A 15,697-nucleotide genomic window follows, 5' to 3' on the forward strand; every position below is an offset into this window, starting at 1 on the left:
TCTGGTCTATAAAATGGAGATTATAATGGTGCCCACATCCCTAACACAGGGCCTGTCACATAGTAACTGGAAATTACTATTAATTACTCTACAGAATAGGTATGTCCCAGTTTCTCTTAGCATGCTTTATGACTGTCAGGTATATATCTAAATCACGTATTTTGTACCTGTGTTTAAGATCAGGGTTCTTCATATCGGGTGATCTGGGAACCTTTTTTTTTTTTAAATAAGTCTTTATTGTTCAGATTATATAGTTGTTCCTCTTTTTTCTCCCCAGAGCTCCCCTCCAACTGGTTCCCACCCCACCCCATGCCCTTACCACCACCATCACCCCCCACCATTGTCCTCGTGCATAGGTGTTCGATTTTTGTCCAGTCTCTTCCCGTACCCTCCACACCCACTTCCCCCCGAGAATTGTCAGTCCACTCCCTTTCTATGCCCCTGATTCTATTACATTCACCAGTTTATTCTGTTCATCAGATTTTTTATTCACTCGGTTTTTAGATTCACTTGTTGATAGATATGTATTTGTTGTCACTTTGTTGTTCATAATTTTTATCTTTACCTTTTTCTTCTTCCTCTTCTTAAAGAATACCCTTCAGCATTTCATATAATACTGGTTTGGCGGTGATGAACTCCTTTCCTTTAGCTTGTTCTTATCTGTGAAGCTCTTTATCTGACCTTCAGTTCTAAATGATATTTGCTGGGTAGAGTAATCTTGGTTGTAGGTTCTTGCTATTCATCACTTTGAATATTTCTTGCCACTCCCTTCTGGCCTGCATAGTTTCTGTTGAGAAATCAGCTGACAGTCATATGGGTACTCCCTTGTAGGTAACTGTTTTTCTTTTGCTGCTTTTAAGATTCTCTCTTTGTCTTTTTTTTTTTTTTAATTTCTTTATTGATTAAGGTGTCACATATTTGTCCTCATCCCCCCATTCCCATCCCACACCCCTCCCCATGGATGCCCCAACCCTCTGTTGAACTTAAGCATTGGTTAGGCTCATATGCATGCACACAAGACCTTTGGTTGATCTCTCCCCCCTCCCCCCACCCTCCCCTATCCTCCCTCTGAGGCCCGATAGCCCGATCGATGCCTCCTTGTTTCTGGTTCTGTTCTTGTTCATCAGTCTATGTTGTTCATCATTTCCCCTAGATGAGCGAAATCATGTGTCACTAGAGATATACTTATAAGAATTGAATGTGCGACGAGCAATAATAGTTATGCTGACAGGCAAATGAATCAGTCTGTAGTGAGTTTCTTTCTGGTCCAACAGTTCTTTTGAGACCCAATATCAATGTCCACCAGTTCCTTATGAGTACATGTCGGCACTGACCCCTCAGCTCTGGATGGTGGACAAATGGTGGTAATGCAGGTCCGACTCCCTCTGGTTTGGTCTCGGCCGGATCCAGGGGCACGGCTTCACCCGGATCCAGGGGCCCACGGCCTCACCCGTACCCGGGATCCAGCCTCACCCGGATCTAGGGGCACACGGCCTCGCCCAGACCCAGGATTCAGCTTCATCCGGACCCAGGGGCGCATGGCCTCACCCGGACCCAGGGGCGCGTGGCCTCTCCCAGACCCAGGGTCGCGTGGCCTCACCCGGATCCAGGGGCCCACGGCCTCACCCGGACCCGGGTCTCTCTTTGTCTTTTGCCCTTGGCATTTTAATTATGATGTGTCTTGGTGTGGTCCTCTTTGGATTCCTTTTGTTTGGGGTTCTCTGTGCTTCCTGGACTTGTAAGTCTATTCTTTCACCAGGTAGGGGAAGTTTTTTTTGTCATTATTTCTTCAAATAGGTTTTCAGTATCTTGCTCCCTCTCTTCTTTTGGGCCCGCATAATTCAGATGTTGGTACGCTTGAAGTTGTCCCAGAGGCTCCTTACACTATCTTCATAGTTTTGGATTCTTTTTGCTTTTTGCTTTTCCGGTTGGGTGTTTTTTGCTTCTTCGTTTTTCAAATCTCTGACTTGATACTTGGGATTCTCTCATCTGCTGTTGGATCTCTGTATGTTATTCTTTATTTCAGTCAGTCTGTGCTTAATTTCTAATTGGTCCTTTTTCATATCCTCGAGGGTCTCACTAAATTTCTCAGAGGTTTCTAGAAGATTCTTGAGTAACGTTACAACCGTGTTTTTGAACTCTATATCCAGTAGTTTGCTTTCCTCCATTTCTTTCATTTGTGACCTGTTTCTTTGTCTCCGCATTTTGGCTGCTTCCCTCTGTTGATAGAGTGGGTTTGTGTGCTAGGTGTCCTATAGGGCCCAGTGGCTCAGCCTCCCCAGCCACCCACATACAGTCACCTGAGGTAGACGCTCTTGGTGCACCCCTTTGTGGGCTGTGTGCACAGTCTTGTTGTAGTTAAGCCTTGATTGTTGTTGGTATCACTGGGCAGAATTGACCTCCAGACCAATTGGCTGTGAGGACCAGTTGTGTCTACAATGGGAGGACTCCTGTGCTGGAAACAGCCTTATGGGGCAGGACTTGCTTCAGTGGGGCTTTGGTCCTCACTGAGTCTGCCCCCTGAGTGTGTCTCTTATGGATCTGAAGAGTTGTAATCTGGTGTGGTCTCACTTTGACCACTGGGTGCACTGGCTCTTGGATCTGCAAGGAGGTGCAAAGTCAACCACTGCCTGAGGCAACCCAGCAGGAGCTACAGAGAGATCTGCAGATTCCTCCTCTTAGTTTGGGGTTTGGAGGTCCCCAGATGAGGCGCAGCTGTGAAGCAATGCAGGCTGCTGACGAGCCTTAGGCCTTCTTTTGGAAGCTCTGGGGTTCTGTGACCCAGCTGCAGTTTGTTAGGTTAGGTTGCAAAAGGCCAGGCCATTCATATGCAAACGCCTCTGTGCACAGCTTGGGTGGGGTTGTAGATTGGGTGGAGCGTGGTCTCAGGGAATCACAGGACGGTGCAATCAGCGCAAACAGCAATGGTTGCCCGTTGGCCCTGCCCCGCTAGGTCCCTGGGTCTCTGTGTCCCGCGGCCTGTGCAGGAAGAATGAACTATGCAACCACCTCTGAGAGAAAGCCGCCCTCGCATTCCTGTCCCAATGCCAGACAGTCCAGTTTCTCCCCATATGAGTCTGGGACCCCAGAGTCTCGCCAGGAACTGGAGTTCAGAGCAGTTGGGAGTTTGTATCTCCCTCCCAATTGAAAAAAACCACAGCATACCCAGTTGCCAGCACGTTTCCACGCGTGTGCCTCCGTACCTTCCCTCTTCTGCTCCTCTGCACCTCCTACCAGTCTAGATGCGCTTTTCTCTTTCCTTCTTGTTGTAGAACTTCCACTCAGCCAGCTTTCACGTGGTTCTGGATGATACCCATTTTTCTTTTAGTTGTAGTTTTTTTGTTGTTGTTGTTGTTGTTTTTAAATATATTTTATTGATTTTTTACAGAGAGGAAGAGAGAGGGATAGAGAGTTAGAAACATCGATGAGAGAGAAACATCGATCAGCTGCCTCTTGCACACCCCCTACTGGGGATGTGCCCGCAACCAAGATACATGCCCTTGACCGGAATCGAACCTAGGACCCTTGAGTCTGCAGGCCGACGCTCTATCCACTGAGCCAGACCGGTTTCGGCTAGTTGTAGTTTTGATGTAGTTGTATGAGACAGCAATTTCAGGTGTTTACCTATGCTGCCATCTTGGTTCCTCCCCGAACCTTTGAAATTAAACACAATTTTGTATGCAGGTGCAAGCATGTTATTTTAAAAAACAAAAAAGTTAGACAGTTTCGATTTAGAATGGGAAGATCGACTGTGGCTTTCAACATTCCCAAAAGTATAATTGACCCAAACATAGTTAAGGATCCCTGTCTCAGGGTAATGAGTTTCTCATGTTTACCACCTCTGAGATATCATTCAGGACATGTGTCCTGAGGGTACCCAATCCTGTATTTGGGGATCTGTGAACAAGCCTCTTTTTCCTTAAGCCTTGCATTCATGCTTTCTTAAAAACCTGTAAATGTGCAAATACGTAAGGTGAGTAGCACCCTTGCCCTGGCCACCTTGCTGGTGTGCCTTCCCTGTGTGCCAGTACTTGGTTACGGGGTTCGAGGCCTCCTGGTGAGGGTGGAGTTGGAAACTCCAGGGGACCAAGTTGCCCATGCTTGGAAGTTGCCCATGCTTGGGAGTTGGCATCTTACGCGAAACAACTGAGCAGGAGCTTGGGATCACGAACATGTGGAGATGTGGGAGAGGGGTATGTGCACTCAAGAGTGTGGAAGCTCTGTGCCCCTTCTCACATAACTTTGCCTTATGCATCTCTTCCATCTGGTTGGTCCTGAATACATCCTTTCATACTAAACTAGTAATCTGTTTACAGTTGAAGAAATGATGCCTTATATCCAACATTTGAAAGGAGCACATAGTAAGAACTTTGTTCTTAAAGACAAAAAGTAAAAAGGCTATTGGCTGGTGATAGTTCTTGATAGGCAAATTAATTTACAGTTTTTTAAATCCTCATTCAGGGATATATTTGTTGATTTTATTTTTTTTTCCATCTTTATTGTTGAACTTATTACATATGTTTGTTGATTTGAGAGAGAGAAGAAGCGAGAGAGAGAAACATTGATGTGAGAGAAACATGGATGGGTTGCCTCCCACACACGCTTTGACCAGGGATCAAACCCATAGCCTAGGTATGTGCCCTGACTGGAAATCAATCCCACAACCTTTTGGTGTACAGGACAATAGCTCCAACCAACTGAGCTACAACGGCCAGGGCTAGACAAATTAATTTAAATGGTCTTGCCAGACAGGTATTGGGAGTGGACATCTGCTGTGTGCTGATGGAACAGCCAAGCTAAGAAAACTGAAAGTTGACCAAGGCTGGGCCATACCCTGGCCCTCATCTGTGATGGTGGACATGTGAGATTTGCTCTGGGTTCTGCAGCCATTGGATTGGTCCTTAAAGACTCTCACATTTGTGAAGAAGACAGTACATGATCCCCTAATACTAAATTTTGATGCAAACAGCTAATTGGGCTAATGTTTCAAATATTTATTTCTGGGGACTGGAAGGGACTGTTAAGCACAGGATAGTCCAAAAGCCAACCAGGGCTACTGCCCCAGCTCAGCCCCATCAGTAATACATATTGCCAGCCTTTTCTTTCTTCAAAGACTTCGTTTTTTTAACCCTGATTTTGCTTTGTCTCATTGTTGTCAGGGCATTTAGAAGCTTCTGAGAAGGCCTCTGCGGGGCAGAGTTGAGGGCTGCAGGCTAGGGAGCTCCAAAACTGCCCGTCCAGCTCCTCTGAGAAAGCTAACTCCTGTCCTTTGGCTGACATGGCTGGAGATTGAGGGTGGCCCAGGGTCAGGGAACACAGCCCCAGCAGACCTGAGAGTCAGCAGCTTCAAGCAGGGTGGGACTGGAAGAAGTGGGAACTAGGCAGAGGGAGCTCACACAGCTGGGAAAAGCTGATCCAGCTGTTGTGCTGGTCTCTCTTAGCAACAGACACTAGCAGCCCCCCAGTGACCACGACAGTCCTGGGCCAACCTAGGGTCTCTGACCTCACTGTGTTTGCTGTGGCAACAGTCGCCGGCAGCTAACTCCCTTTTTTCCAGGAAAGGCAAGTATTTGTATTTCTGCTGGTGTGGTTTAGACACTCTTCCCTTCCCCAAGCCAAGAGGTATGGCAAGGGAGGTGCCGTCTAATAAATGGTCACCAAGAGGGTTCTCTGTACCTCAGTTCTAGAGTGTCTGACGAAGCATTGCTCAGAGTCTAGCCACTTCTCAGAATAGAGGCCAGCTCTTTAGGAGTCCAGTCTGCTTCGCCCCCATTCATCCCATCCCATGAAACTAGGGACTAGCCCTCTTGGCAGTATTGCTTCTCTGCTCTGTCTCCGCATTAGGACATTGACACAGCAGGTCTGCCCCATAGAATCCCTCCAGGAGGTGTTATCTCTGTCGTTGGGATTCAAAGGAGTCAAAATAGGATCACTTATGGGCAAATAAACCCTGGAATGGGTTGTCCATAGACTGGTCTGGGGCACATTCTTTCTGGCACTCATCCACTCTGGCTTTTGTGCCAAGAGAAAACCTCATTATTTAGCTGGAGAAAGCCAAATTCCATCTTATGACCAGATGCCACCTTCTCTGTTTTTTAGGCATAGAGTCCAGGAACAGCAGTGGGGAGAGGGACTTGACTATTCCCCTCTAACCTGATGTGCTTTTTAACCATTTAGGCCAGTGCTGAGGGCCCCAGTCACACACATTCTCTCCCTCCCCTTAATGAAAGTGGGGACACTTTCCCTGGGGAGTAGGGAAGAACATCTTTGCCTGGTGTGTGTGTTAGGGTCACTTGGATATTGGTATTAGTCTGCTATATTTGGTCAAACATTTAATTAACTCACCCCTAATGCTTTGGCAGGGCCCGAACAAATTATTTCTCAGGCCTTATATGGCCCCCAGCCAGAAGTTCCCCAACCCTGATTTAGAGAATAGCTATACTCACAGCACTGGGGTCTCCGGCTGACCCACAACCCAGCTTCCTGTTCTTTTTGTCTCAGAAAAAGGGCTCTTGTGCCTCATCTTTTCCTCAAATGTCACTTTCCTTGGTCCTCTCCTAGGACTGTCAGTCCTGTTGGCCATATTTTCAGATCTACCCTGTACGTGTTGACTTATTTCCCTGGCACATACCAGACATTTTCACATCTGCAAATCCTCACCGGAGCCAGGAGAAAGGTGATATAATCCCTGTCTTTTAGATGAAGAAATTTGACTATAATCCCTGTCTTTTAGATGAAGAAATTTGACTAGGTGATTAGTTAGGTGACTTGTCTGCAGTCTCACAAATAGTAAAGAACATAGCTGGGATTTCAGCCTCAAGCTTCTTCACAAAAATCTGTGTTCTTTCACCCTGGCAGGGTGGCTCATAATGGTTGGAGCATCGTCCCGCAAATCAATCCCTGTGTGTGTGTGGGGGGGGGGGAATCCATCAATGTTGTCCTCTCACATCAACATTTCTTTTTCCCTTTCCTCTCTCTCTAAAATCAATAAAAACAGCCCAAGCGTGTCTCAGTGGTTGAGTATCGACCTATGAACCAGGAAGTCACAGTTACATTCCCATTCAGGGCACATGCCCTGATTGCAGACTCGATCCCCAGTGTGGGGCATGCAGGAGGCAGCCAATCAATGATTCTCATCATTGATATTTCTGTCTGTCTCTTCCTCTCTGAAATCAATTTAAAAATATATATTTTTTAAAATAATAAAATCCATAAAAATATATCCTTGGGTGAAGATTTAAAAAGCACACACACCAAAAAAAAACACCCCAAAAACCTGTGTTTTTCCTACCCTGTCTCAGTTCCTGCCTTCTGATGGGAAGACACTATAGCTTGACCTTCCCTTGGTCTAGGTTGCTTCAAGTGAACCTTACAATAAGAATATCCACAGCACCCACCCAGTGATGGCCATATCAGCAGTGGCTATTATTTGTTGAGTGTTGGCTGTGAGCCAGGCTCTGGACTAACCAAGAGCTTTTACTTACTTGAACTCCTTCAGTCTTAATAGTGAGCAAATGACAGACATTCCTACTGTTTTCCCCATCTACGACTTAAGACTCAGTAAATACACAATAAGTTGACTTTACAGACGAGGAGACGGAAGCTTTTGAGTGGAAGTCACTCACCCAGGGCCACACAGGTGTTATGTGGCCAAGTCAGGTTACATCTGGGGTGTTCCAGGCTGTCCCTCTGAGAGGCCTGCTTTGGCCAAGGTGCTTCCCACTCTGGAGGCCTCCTCGTAGCCCCCACTCAAGGAGTCCTCATGCCAAGTCAGTGCTTTGTGGTCCTCTTCCTGCTCGGTCCTCACCAGCCCGGAGGGGAGGCTTAGGGAAGCTTTTTGTTCCTATTTTACAGGTGAATCAACTGTAGGGACTGGCCAGAGTGAGTTTATGGTCACACCAGTAATTTATCCTTTTTTCACTCTGCCAGGCTGGGTCTTAAAAGTACACCCTTTGTGTCCGTTTGCTCATGCCCTTTTATAACTTCTCTGCAGCTTCTCTCTTCAGTCCCCGTCAAGCCACCAAAAATTGTTTATGAATGTATTCCTCATCACTCCAGCTCTTTTGAGTGAATTTGGATAGGGCAGTTTCCCATATAGTAGCCTGGGTCCCACCTCCAGGGATTGGGGTTCAGGGAGTCTTGAGGGGTTGGCTGCTCTCTTTTTCAGTAGTGTCCAGGTGACACAGGTGCACAGGCTGAGTCTGGAGTCCTGGGGTCCGACAGATCGGTTCCCCAGTCCCAGAGGGCCTAGCACATCGGAAGTATTCAGTAAAGGGAAGCTGTTGTTACTACTGCTCAGATGTGTCCTAGGGCACTGGTCTGTGCCAGCACTGGCCTAGGACGCACCTGCTCCCCACCTAGAGAGGGGTGAGGAACGTCCAGCCTGTGGGCCATTTAAGACCCGCAAGATCATTTGTTCTGGCCCTGCCAAAGCATTAGGGGTGAGTTAATTAAATGTTTGACCAAATATAACAGGCCAATTTTTAAGTTGATAATTTCATATGGCCCGGGAATGATGTGTTAAATATCCAAATGGTCCTTGGCAGAAAAAAAGGTTCCCCATCCGTGACCTAGAGGCCGGGAAGAGAACATTAGTAGCAAATCTGCGCCTTGTCAAACTTCCTAGTTAGAAACTTGTGGGTGAGGCTGATTTTTCAGAGGACTGAGGGAATGAAAGAATCAGTGCTGATGAAAACAATTTATGCAACTGTCAGAAGAGGTGGTTCATTATGATATCCATTCTATATATATTATGCAGTCATTAAATGAAAACACTGGGACAGAAAAATGTTACAGAAATGTTAAGTGAAAAAAAGCTTCAGAAGAATGTACAGTATGATTTCATTCGTGTTAAAAATCACAGATGTTTTTATTTCTTAAGTGTATTTTTTAATTTATTTTAAATATATTTTTATTGATTTCAGAGAGGAAGGGAGAGGGACAGAGAAATAGATCCACTGCCTCCTTCATGCCCCACACTGGGGATTGAGCCTGCCACCTGGGCATATGCCCTGACCAGGAATAGACCTGGTTCATAGGTTGACGCTCAACCACTGAGCTACAACTGGCCGGGCCACACATATGTTTTTAGAAAAACATAAATTTGCCTAGCTGGGTTGGCTCAGCGGATAGAGTGATGGCCTTCGGACTGAAAGGTCCTCGATTCGATTCCAGTTAAGGGCACATGCCTGGGTTGGGGGCTCGATCCCCAGTGGGGATAGACATGCAGGAGACAGCCGATCAATGATTGTCTCTCATTGATATTTCTCTCTCTCCCTCTCCTTTCCTCTCTGAAATCAATAATATATATATTTTTTAAAAATATATTTTATTGATTTTTACAGAGCAGAAGGGAGAGGGATAGAGAGCTAGAAACATTGATGAGAGAAAAACATCAATCAGCTGCCTCCTGCACACCCCCTACTGGGGATGTGCCCACAACTAAGGTACTTGCCCTTGACCTGAATCGAACCTGGGACCCTTCAGTCCACAGGCTGATGCTCTATCCACTGAGCCAAACTGGTTAGGGCTATTTTTTTTTTTTTAAAGACAAATTTGATCATCTCTAGGAAATAAGACTGGAAGTAGGTGGGTGAAGAGATTCTTACTCTAAACTTTACACCTTGTACTCTGAATTTTTTATGATGAACATGTACGGGCATTTCTCTGAGATATTGTGGGTTCTGTTCCAGACCACCACTGCAATAAAGAGAGTCATGATCTGGTGGAGGGTCTTGCCTTCAATTTGTAAAACACACAACATCTGTGAAGCTAAATAAAATGAGGCCCATATTACTTGGGGGGAGGGGGGCAGTTGTAAAGCAAAGTACTGAGAACAAAGAGGATTAAAGTGCAAAGCCCAACCATTGAAATCCCTTGTCCTGTGACTGTCAGCAGTTTCCCGAGTCAGTTCATTTTCTGAGGGTGAATTCAAAAATCTTAAAAGTGAAGAAGAGCAGTTTCTTGGGTTTCTCTGCTTAGAAGAACTAGTGCCCTTTTCTCAGTCCTTGGCTGACATAGTGCCCCACAGATGAGAAAACCATCCTGTAATGTGCCATCTCTTGCCTCTTCTGTCACCTACCCTAGACAAATGTTTATGGGTCAGCTCAGAGACGAAAAATGAGACCATTTGAAGGCTTCCAGCGCAAAGCTATTGTCATTTGTCCCACTGATGAGGACTTAAAAGACCGAACAATAAAACGAACTGACGAAGAAGGGAAGGATGTCCCAGATCATGCTGTCTTGGAAATGAAAGGTAGGAGATGAGTGATTCCCAGAGGAACATCTCAATCAGGTCCTTTCCTTCCTCAAGCTCCTTTTTAAAAAAATCTTGTTCTTTCTTTGCTTCTGCTTTGTCTCTTCCCTGTCTAGTACAGCTGTGAATGGAAAAGCTGCCCGTATCTCTCTTTTGCAAGGTTTTCAGACAAGTAGGAATGGGGCATGATGGAGATAATGTGTAGGAGCAAATGCTAGCAACCTGCATGTTCACCTGCCTATGGCCCTCATTGAGTGAGCTGACTGTGAGCAAGCCTCAGTCTGCCTCCCTGATTCTACCTGCCTCGCCTGCTCCTGAAGGGAGCATTTATCAACACTGGTTTGGTGGGTCTTAGCTACCTCTTTAGGATATGGAAAAGAGGTCCCCATTAGCCACTGGCCATTGTCAGTCTAAGGTTAGGATCCTGTCTCGTCTCTTGCTTACTACTACAGTGTCCTGGTGTGGAGGGGACCACACCTCAAAAAGTACTGACCTATTTGTTCCCTCTGGGGACCTCCCTTCCTTCTAGCCAACTTCACGTTGCCAGATGTTGGGGACTTCCTAGATGAGGTACTATTCATTGAGCTGCAGCGAGAAGAAGCAGACAAGCTGGTGAGACAATACAACGAGGAAGGCCGTAAAGCCGGGCCACCCCCTGAAAAGCGCTTTGACAACCGAGGTGGTGGTGGCTTCCGGGGCCGCGGGGGTGGTGGCACTTTCCAGCGCTATGACAACCGAGGCCCCCCCGGGGGCAACCGAGGAGGCTTCCAGAACCGAGGAGGAGGCAGTGGTGGAGGAGGCAACTACCGAGGAGGTGAGCTCTCACACCTCTGGTTTCTGGGTCAGGGTTGGGCTTTGTGATTGTTTATTCAGTCAGTAGGTGAAGTCAGACTCAAGGGTCTCAGGGAAATGCTTCCACTATCCTGTTCCCCCTGGGCACTTGCCCATTTGTATGTCACATTGCTGTCATTTTTGTGCATCTTCCTAATCTGACCTTCAGCTTGAGAAGATGAACCAGACCAAGTTACTGTCAGTCCTGGGTCCCAGCTCAAGACCTGGTGTAAGTGAAATGTTAGGACTGCTTTGGGTTTTATATTTTAAAACGAATGGAAAAAGGGGCTTAGAAAGGTTAATTTACCCAGAATTTGCCCAACTAAATCTAGAGTTGGGATCAAGTGACCCAAACTAGTCACTAAGTTCTGCTGTCTGCAATAAAGTGTACGATCATAATTTAACAGGCATGCCCCACTATGTTTTGGTCTTGTGCTGCATAGTTTGGGGACACAGCCAAACCCTGGCAGACACATCACCCTGTAGTGACAGTCCAGAAGGATTCTGGGCTTAATTGGAAAGCCCAGCGGAACTGTGACCTTAGATGGCCCAATCTGTAGGGGAGCAGGAAGGCTTCCTGAGAGCCTAAGTTAAGGTCTAGAGACCAGTAGGAGTTGGAAGAGGGAAGAGTCTCATGCTCAGGAAACAACTGCATGAGGGTTCAGGAGAGACTGGCCCATTTGGACAACCCTGATGAGGACTAACCCCAGTGCTTGGCGTCCCCTCTTCCAGAATATCTCTTATGATTTATTCAACAGCTATCAAATGCTGAGGACACAGTTGAAACCAAGACAAACCTATCAGCCAACAGTAATAACCAAGTGTTATCAGGGCTGCACGGCAGAATGCACCTAGGGGCCTGGGGAATCTCAGAGAGGGTGCTTTATTTACTTGACTGAGCTGCGCTGAGCCTAGCCACACTGGGCTGCAGCAGTCACCAAGGCAGCCCAGCTCTTGAGGGGCCCAAGTTGAGAAGGACAGGCCTCTCATCTGGTTTCTCCAATGCAGGTTTCAACCGCAGTGGAGGTGGTAGCTACAACCAGAACCGCTGGGGTAACAATAGCCGGGATAACAACAACTCCAATAACCGAGGCAGCTACAATCGAGCTCCCCAACAGCAACCACCCCCTCAGCAGCCACCACCACCACAGCCGCCACCACAGCAGCCCCCGCCACCACCCAGCTACAGCCCAGCTCGGAATCCACCAGGGATCGGCAGCTATAGCAAGAACAGCAACATCCCTGGCTCGAGCGTCAGTACCAGCACCCCCACTGTCAGCAGCTACAGCCCTCCACAGGTGAGAGGAGGTGGGATCCGGGAAATTTCCAACACCTGCTTCAGCCCATCTCCACTCCTACCCCCAATCCTGCCCTTCTTTCTCCCAGACAGTGCTTTTGACGAGGATGGCCCCTCGCCATCTCCAGGTCCATCCAGCAAGTGTATCTCTCTTGGCTGTGTCACTGGCTCACTGAATCCCCAAGAAAGCACTCAGAGTTGCCCCTTGCCCAGGCTGGAAGGGGCTGATTCTGTTGTCTTCAGGATGTGGAGACAAGCCCTAAGGTTGATGAGGACTTGGCCTCTGCTCCGAGACCTTCAAACAGAGCAGCTCCAGACTCAGTTCCAGTTCTCTGACAGCCAGTGCTCGGACTCTGGAATGCACAGGCTCCTGTCAACCAGTATGTCTCCTTTTATTGTGCAGCCGTTTCCTGAATACCTTTCACATGCCAGGCCTGGGAACAGCTGCCAAGAGACAGATGAATGGTTCCCACTCCTGGTCTAGTAAGAATATTTTCTAGAACAGTAGTTGAGCAGGCAAAGATTCAGACCCCACCCTAAAACATCCTGGTTTTGTGATCTTGGACTGCCTTACCTCTTTGGACCTCCTTTTTCTCATAAAGGACTAGAGTTGTTAATAGAATTGACATCCAAGGCTTGTTGTGGGAGATGGTTGGTGGCATTATAGCTTCATGGGACCACAGATCGGGGCCAAGTCCTGGCTCTCTGCCACTTGGGCACAATCAATGATTTAACCTCCCTGAATCTCTGCTTCCTTTTCAATAAAACGAGGCTGATGGAGTATACCTCTCAGAGCTGATGGGGGGGGACTAGGTTAGTTAATGATATAGCCTGGACATGGGAAGCACTTCAGAAATTACCACTATTATTTTTCTTCTATATATATATATGAATAAGCTTTTTTATTATTTTGTTGTTAATCCTCACCATAGGATATTTTTTTACTTACTTTTAGAGAGAGTGGAAGGAGGGAGAGAGAGAAACATCAATGTGAGAGAGGCACATCGAATGGTTGCCTCCCCACACACACTCTGACCAGGGCCAGGGATTGAGCCTGTAACCAAGGTACGTGCCCTTGACCAGAATTGAACCCAGGACCCTTCAGTCTGCGGGCCAATGCTCTATCCACTGAGCCAAACCTGCTAGGGCGCCACTACTCTTTTTCTCAGTAACTTCCCCTAATGACTCACAATTTACTGAGTACCCATTGGTTTGTGTTCACAAGCTTATTGAATACACAAGATAATCAAAGAATAGTTCTGTTGTAAGTTTTGTTTTACAGGGCGGAAAAACCCTGGGATTTCAAGAGATGCCTTGTACTTTGCTCCCCAGGGTCTCAGAGTCCCTAACAGCTCTGTATCCTACCCTGCCTTTCCTGCCATGTTGCTAACCCACCTTCCCCTCAGCCTCCACCTCCACCTGGGAAGTTCCTTTGTGGGCCCACTGCTTACAAAAGTCCTTCCTTCATCCCAGCTGAACTGGCTATTTCACAGAGCCCTGGTTTTTCCCCCCTTACTTTCCAGCCAAGTTACAGCCAGCCACCCTACAACCAGGGAGCTTACAGCCAGGGCTATACAGCCCCACCACCTCCACCTCCACCACCACCTGCCTACAACTATGGGAGCTACGGCGGCTACACCCCAGCCCCTTACACCCCACCACCACCCCCAACTGCACAGACTTACCCTCAGCCCAGTTATAACCAGTATCAGCAGGTAGGTATCAAATGGGGGCATGGGTTAGGGCGGTTGGGGGCAATGGAATGGAGAGACTCTCAGGGTCCCCTTGCGGTGTCTATTCCCAGACTTGAGTCCTTTCTTATCCCATGAAGGTGAGCAGCCTGAAAGGAATTCACCTGATGTAGCCAGTCCATTTGGGTGAACACTTCTGTACTGGCTGCTGAACAGCTGGTATCCTAGCTCCTCTCCCCAGTGCAGCAAGGCAAGGGTATAGCAGTGGCCTCCAGATCCTGCCTCAGCACCATGGCCAGTGTCCATTCCAATGGGTTGGTGCTAGGCCACCATACCTGTGATTAAGTATGTTGAATGTGGTACTTAACCTATATCTGAAAAGGGCCTTAGGTTGGCAAGCCAGGAGACCTGGGCTTCAGTCCCTCGTTGCCCTACCATGTGGCATCAGGTCAGTCCCTTGTCCTCCCTGGGTGCCTTGATTTCTCTGTCAGGGGACCCAAGTGTCAGCTGTTGTCCCTGCACCCGTCTCTACCCTGGGTGAAAGTGGGGTGAGGGGAGGAACCAATGGAGGTCTAGATGAGGGACAACTCTGTACTTTTGGTTTCTCCCTAGTACGCTCAGCAGTGGAACCAGTACTATCAGAACCAGGGCCAGTGGCCGCCATACTACGGGAACTACGACTACGGGAGCTACACCGGGAACACACAGGGGGGCACAAGCACTCAGTAGCCAGTGTACCCCGGAGGCCCCTCCGGCTTCCTGCACCAGCGCCCACCACGGCCCCTCGTCTGCCCCCACCGGGTCCTGCGGTGCTGGGGGACAGGTCATCCCAGGGCTGCCTCCCTCCAGCCCACTGCCTCCCCTCTGAGGGGCTTCTTCAACCACAGGGCTGGGCATTTTTCTCTGGGTTCAAACAGGCAACAATGAACTCTTATTTTCTCTCTCTCTCCCTACCTTCTTCCTCTTTCCGTCCTCCTCCTTGACTAAATACACCCCCTCCCCTGGTCATGCAGTGATGCTATAATGACTGAGGGGAGGACCCCTTTCTGTCCATTCTTCCCAGCCCTGCTCCAGATCCTCATGCAGTTGGTTGTAAATTCTTCAGGAGCTGTTTTAACTGTCTACTTTTCAGGATTTAAAAAAAAAATCAAAAAATTAAAAAAAAAAAGTTTAAAAAGCAAAAAACAAAATATGGAGGGAGGAAGCAGTGACAGATATTTTTTTGGTAATTATGCTTTTTTTTAATTCTTAGAATTTGTCTGTTTTTACTGTGGGTTGGCTGTTGATACTTCATCAGGATAACCATTTCTTTGCTGAGTTCAGGCAACCAATGAAGAACCACACCCTCAAAACAAAACCACAAAATCATCTTTAACCTAACTTTTTATACAATGTCTCAGTTTCCCGTAACTTTGCACACGAGCTTCTGTGTTGAGTTGAATTGTAACTGCTTTTTGTATTTGGAGAGAGTGTGACTATTGAACTTGAAACCTTTTATTCTGGGCGTCTTGGTAGTTTCTGGTGGGATTAAGCCGGCGAGAAGGAAAATGGGGGAGGGGTGTCTCCTTCCCTTCAGAATATGAAGTTTTTCCCACTGCTTCCTCTCCAGAGATCTCCCAGGTG

The 15,697-nt window shown here is 47.5% G+C and overlaps 1 protein-coding gene across 3 annotated transcripts in view; it reads left to right on the forward strand.

The window, feature by feature from the left end:
* Positions 1-15,571, forward strand: part of HNRNPUL1 (heterogeneous nuclear ribonucleoprotein U like 1) — a 39,341-nt gene extending 23,770 nt beyond the window's left edge. For all 3 annotated transcript variants that reach the window (XM_079800445.1, XM_079800446.1, XM_079800447.1), the window contains exons 11-15: positions 10,087-10,255; positions 10,785-11,069; positions 12,095-12,384; positions 13,907-14,098; positions 14,687-15,571. In XM_079800445.1, the coding sequence (XP_079656571.1) occupies positions 10,087-10,255; positions 10,785-11,069; positions 12,095-12,384; positions 13,907-14,098; positions 14,687-14,803 (1,053 nt within the window). In that variant the 3' untranslated portion in view covers positions 14,804-15,571. The remainder of the gene's footprint in view (positions 1-10,086; positions 10,256-10,784; positions 11,070-12,094; positions 12,385-13,906; positions 14,099-14,686) is intronic.
* Positions 15,572-15,697: the final 126 nt, after the last annotated feature.

This window comes from Cnephaeus nilssonii (assembly GCF_951640355.1).
Source record: "Cnephaeus nilssonii genome assembly, chromosome: 20".
NCBI lineage: Eukaryota > Metazoa > Chordata > Mammalia > Chiroptera > Vespertilionidae > Cnephaeus > Cnephaeus nilssonii.